This window comes from Belonocnema kinseyi, chromosome 2, assembly GCF_010883055.1.
Source record: "Belonocnema kinseyi isolate 2016_QV_RU_SX_M_011 chromosome 2, B_treatae_v1, whole genome shotgun sequence".
Lineage (NCBI taxonomy): Eukaryota > Metazoa > Arthropoda > Insecta > Hymenoptera > Cynipidae > Belonocnema > Belonocnema kinseyi.
This window is the reverse complement of record NC_046658.1, coordinates 116,816,025-116,820,793: the sequence shown is the minus strand read 5'-3', so window position 1 is coordinate 116,820,793 and position 4,769 is coordinate 116,816,025. Positions and strand designations below refer to the sequence as shown.

General features: G+C 37.2%; 1 protein-coding gene across 2 annotated transcripts in view; it reads right to left on the bottom strand.

Annotated features, from left to right (window-relative positions):
- Positions 1-3,746, bottom strand: part of LOC117167030 (max dimerization protein 1-like) — a 453,587-nt gene extending 449,841 nt beyond the window's left edge. The window contains exons 1-2 of one of the 2 annotated variants that reach the window (XM_033351586.1): positions 3,649-3,746; positions 1,855-2,304 (exon numbers count right to left, since the gene is read on the bottom strand). In XM_033351586.1, the coding sequence (XP_033207477.1) occupies positions 1,855-1,909 (55 nt within the window). In that variant the 5' untranslated portion in view covers positions 1,910-2,304; positions 3,649-3,746. Of the gene's footprint in view, positions 1-1,854; positions 2,305-3,611 lie in introns of both variants that reach the window. The other variant, XM_033351587.1, reaches the window with a different exon arrangement.
- Positions 3,747-4,769: the final 1,023 nt, after the last annotated feature.

The window sequence follows — 4,769 nt, the reverse complement described above, 5'->3', positions numbered from 1 at the left end:
CTTGATGATTTTTCCGAAAAGCGCATCGTTTATTGTAAAAAAATTAATGAATGTTTTCACAAAAATTTTGCCATTAAGACGCCATTTTGAAAATACTTAAACTAAAAATCGATCTTTGAACCATGGATTCTCAAAGTTTAGACATTTATTCCACCGGCTAGTGAGATTCCAGGTTAATTACAGTCTCGAAAAGCTTTGGAAAATGGTTCACAAAAAAAATAGGCACGAAAAATCAATTTTTTTTTGTTTAAACTGCATTTTGGGATAATAAATAAATTTTTTGAGGAATTTCATTGGCACTGTCGGAAAGAGGAGATCTTAAGCAATAAAAATATATATGTCTCAATTTTTTCTAGTGTCGAATAGTCTTAGTTATTGGCCGTTGAAAAGCAGTGTACCGGTAGTGTCGTTTTGGCCGTTTAAGGGTTAAGGTGCAATTTGTCTTCTTCAAAGTGGCGTTTGAAATTTTTAAATTAGTTTATTATAAAAGCAATGACATGATTTTTTTCCAAAAAATGTCAAAAACACAATTTTTATTGGTTTAAACATTTTTTTCAACATTTTTAATTCATTGAAACAGGATGTTATATACACCAATCTCTTCGACATTAAAAAACGAAGAGAATGGTGTAAATTAACATCTGATTCCGATGAAAGGAAAAGATTGTGCACAAGGAAACCAACTGGGGGACATTTGTCACCCACAGGAGCCGGTGAGGACAAAAAAATGTATCGGATTCACCCTCATAGTTTATGGCTTCTTCTGTGACGAATTCTGACAAATATACTGAAACACGGACCTAAATTACTTCTAACATATCGCGTTTAAATATTAGATTTACAAAAAGTGACTTTCTCCAGTGTTAAATGAATGGGAAACTTCAAGGTCTTTTTTATGGAGATTTTTTTTGCACTTTGAACAAAACCGGGGGCCTAACCTAACTTCCTTTAAAAACAACATATTTCTTCCTCAAGAAATTGTGCAACTTCCACAGTACTAACCTGCCTAATATGAAATCAATTTTGCTAGAAGGAAAATAAAAGTTTTTGCGACAGAGGAAACAAATTCCAGATCGTAAATCAAATTTCGCTGTCTTTTCAAGATATCCCGGTCGCTAGACAACCTTTTATGCACTTATGTCAGTCATGAATGTCTGGAATTTACAATAAAAATCCAATTGTTAGAATCGCCTCATCTATGATTATTTTCTGGTTTTTCTTACATATCTGTAAATGTATAAGTCAAGAGTCCATCACTTATTATTGTGCTTTGCGTGGGAATTTATAATAAATATAAGTAATATAACCAGCCCCACTGTTGTTTTACCGTTCTTGGGGGACAATGCCTTTCCCTAGTAACAGCTAGATACCGACATGAATGTAATAACACTAATTACGAAACGAGAACTGGATTGCACTTTTTTTCTGCCTGCAAATAAACTCTAACCTGACAATCTCCCAACTTAAAAAAAAAACATGCACTACAAAAATCGCAATGGAAGCAAACAAAAAGCTTCGCGAACCGGCGTCAAGTGACTCTCTAAAAACTGGTATTGCCAAGCGTGGAAACAGGTCACGTGGTTCTTGGGAGGGCCGTATTATCATGAATCAATGGTTAATTACTTGCAACAAAAAAATTCGCAAACTCTAATTCAACTATTAAAGAGTAAAAGAGATTACTTGGATGATCTTTCAAATCGTTATGAGAAAGGCCCTTTGTGTGAAAGAATGCGGTTCGAGAAGGTTTTACATCGCCCCTCCTGACATCGTCGACGTTCAGTCAGACTCATACACAAGTCACATACACACCACACGCATACACACACACTCTCTGCCCACATGGTGTACACGTACCTCGTTCCCTTCGTTCAATGTACTCAGCGGCTTGCAGAAGGGCAGCAATGCTCATATTTTCCTGATTTGTAGAAATTTTTTTCTTTTCCCTCCTTCCCCCTCGTGCCTGTTCTTGATTTCTGGAAGCGCGCGAAACTCGGGGACAGCAGTGCAATATTTTTAATTTGTTGTGTGTTCGATTGGACGATTGTTGCTTCTTTCCGTGTAATAATAAGAGACAACAACGCACGGATTTCACACACTATTCGATGCCTAATTATTACTTCACTATACACTCTTATTCTTAGCTTTGTTCCCGTTCCTCTACCCTTCAATTTCTTCGATCCTCCTTCTGTTTTCCCTCGCGTCCTCGTCTTCCCCACGAGCTATCGTCGTCGAACAATTCTTTTCAATTCACTGTTCTCGATGCACTCCTCCACGTTTTCACTTATCACGTATCACGGAACCAAACTATTGACAGAAATCAACACTAATAAATAAATATATTCACCAGCAAAGACGGCTACTCCGCGTACGGAAAGCGATACGACGACCGATTCAGGGGTATCAGTTTCATATTACTCGAGAAGCATGAAGACGCGATAGATAAAAGGAAAATTGATTTTCCCGGGAACTTCTTAGTGGCTACCTTTTTCGCGCCTTTTTCAAAACCCCGCCTTTCCTCTTTTTGAAACCCGTGACATTTAGCGCGCGCGCGCTCTCTCTCTCTTGTTTGCTTCTACGCCGCAAACAAAAACTCGAACTCTCTCGTGCCGGTGACTTTTTCTAACGTGACTTTTAACTCCGATTGATGTCCTCGATCAAACGGGAAGTTTCTGAGTGAAATTGTCACGCGTTTCTGTGACTTTATTATCAAGATTATTTGACTTTTGAAATTTACATCTGTATAGGCGCTAGCCTTGATAATCCGGAGCAACTTTCGCCTCCTTTTTTTTCTAATTGAACACCTGGAAACGGTACGCTGGCGTCAGAGCCGCGTGGTTGTCGTTGAGCACAAGGTTTGAATACTAAAGTATTCTCCTAGCCTAGTACCGTTAATTTGTTTCTTAGTGTGAAAATCTCTATTGTTGTGAAGTCAATGAGATATTAAAAACTAGATTTCAACGATCACGGATGGACACATCTGCACAAAATTGCACTAAAAACCACCTTCGCGAAACATTAGAATGCGATTAATTAAAATACAAATCAATAAAACATTCGCACCAAACACGGAATCAGAGAAAACGCGTGATTGAAGCGCGGCGGGAGACTGTTCAACTTGTTTCTTTCGTGCGTGCTTGGCCAACTGGTCTAGTGAGCTCGTATTGGCGAAACTACGAAAGTTACATGCGCGTGCCCGCGTGCGCGTCGTAAACGTCAAGAGGCACGGTGTTATTATTATGAACAGAAAGAAAACGAAACCGAATTCAAACGTGTTTTGGTCTGAAAATAATATGATCTCGTGTAAATAAATATTCTCTCCCTGCAGAAACTAAAATATAGACACTCTAAAAATATCACTCGTTTTATTGCTTGGCACGTTTTTCTTCTTGACGAGGGACACGCTTCAAGAATTCCAGGAAAGGATCTCAAATTCTAAAAATCGTTGGTAAATTCAGATTTAGAAAAGTGGCTCGATAGGACGGTGGAGTCACCGTTTCGCTAGGTCGTCGTAACGAACGCAGCGACGGGAGTAGCCAGCGTAACCTTGCCTGGTACACAAGGTTGGAAAACGGGCATGTAAAAAGCAAGAGCTAATCTGGAATATAACTGACACTTCGCGAGAAGCAAGATAGTGTAACAATAACCAACCGACGACGACGACGATCTGACGACGACGACGACGTACACCTCCGCACTTCGCGACACTCTCACGACTCCTCACGCATTTATCCTCGGTCGAGCACTGCGCGACTCGCGAGTCAATTCTCCTTCCCAACTGCACTGCGCAAGCGTCTAGACGTCCTCATTGGCTGTAAAAAGCGCGCTTTTTCAAAACTATTAAATGTACAAATCAGTTGTTTACATTTAATGAACAAATTCAAGTGGATACAAATAATAGGAATTACATGAAATTAATATTTCTGATGAAAAAGGTATTATTTTCATTGAAATTGAAATTAATCCTTTGTTTTCACGGTGTAAAATCAAATATTTATTTTAGTTTTTACTCTAAAAATCTATTTTGGAATTAGAGAAATGTTTTTCTTCATTTTTCTAATAATATGTATTATACCGAATTGATTCACAGACTTAACCATTTCAAAAAACCGCGCGATGCGACGCATGTGCAGTGCAATCGGGAAATGGGGGGAGCACTGCACTGAACTGCATTGGCACCACGTGAGTCTCATGCTCGAAACGTGGATAACAAAGCCTTCACTTACCTCAGCACGCATTTCCTGTGTGTTTCAAGGCGGCTGGTTCGCAACAATTTTCGCGGTTATGAAATATAGAAAATCCTAAATCTTAAAGTTGACATTCATGAAAAATTAAAGTACTGAATTTTGAATTTTGAACTAAAATTAAAACTGAAATTTTCTTAAACGTAGAATCATTTAATTCAAGCTCTTAACAATTAACACGTATAAAGCATAAGCTGTTGACATTTTTTAACTCAACAGTTTGAACTAAATGCCGTTAATTTGAAAATTTTTTTAATTATATAAATTTATTCAACATCTAAAAAATTTTGGATTAAAAAATGCAAATATCTCCTATAATTTGCAATGTTCTAATAAAAGAGTGAATTAGAAAATTCATAAATGTTCAAAATTATATCATTTTAAGCAATTTGAAATTTGATATCTTAAAAATTGAACGATTAAAAGATTTTATAAACTGAACACTTTTAAAAATAGAAGTTAAATTATTTAAACTTGTCGTTTCAAATGACGGAATTAAAAACAAAACGTTCAAAGTTTGAATTTAGT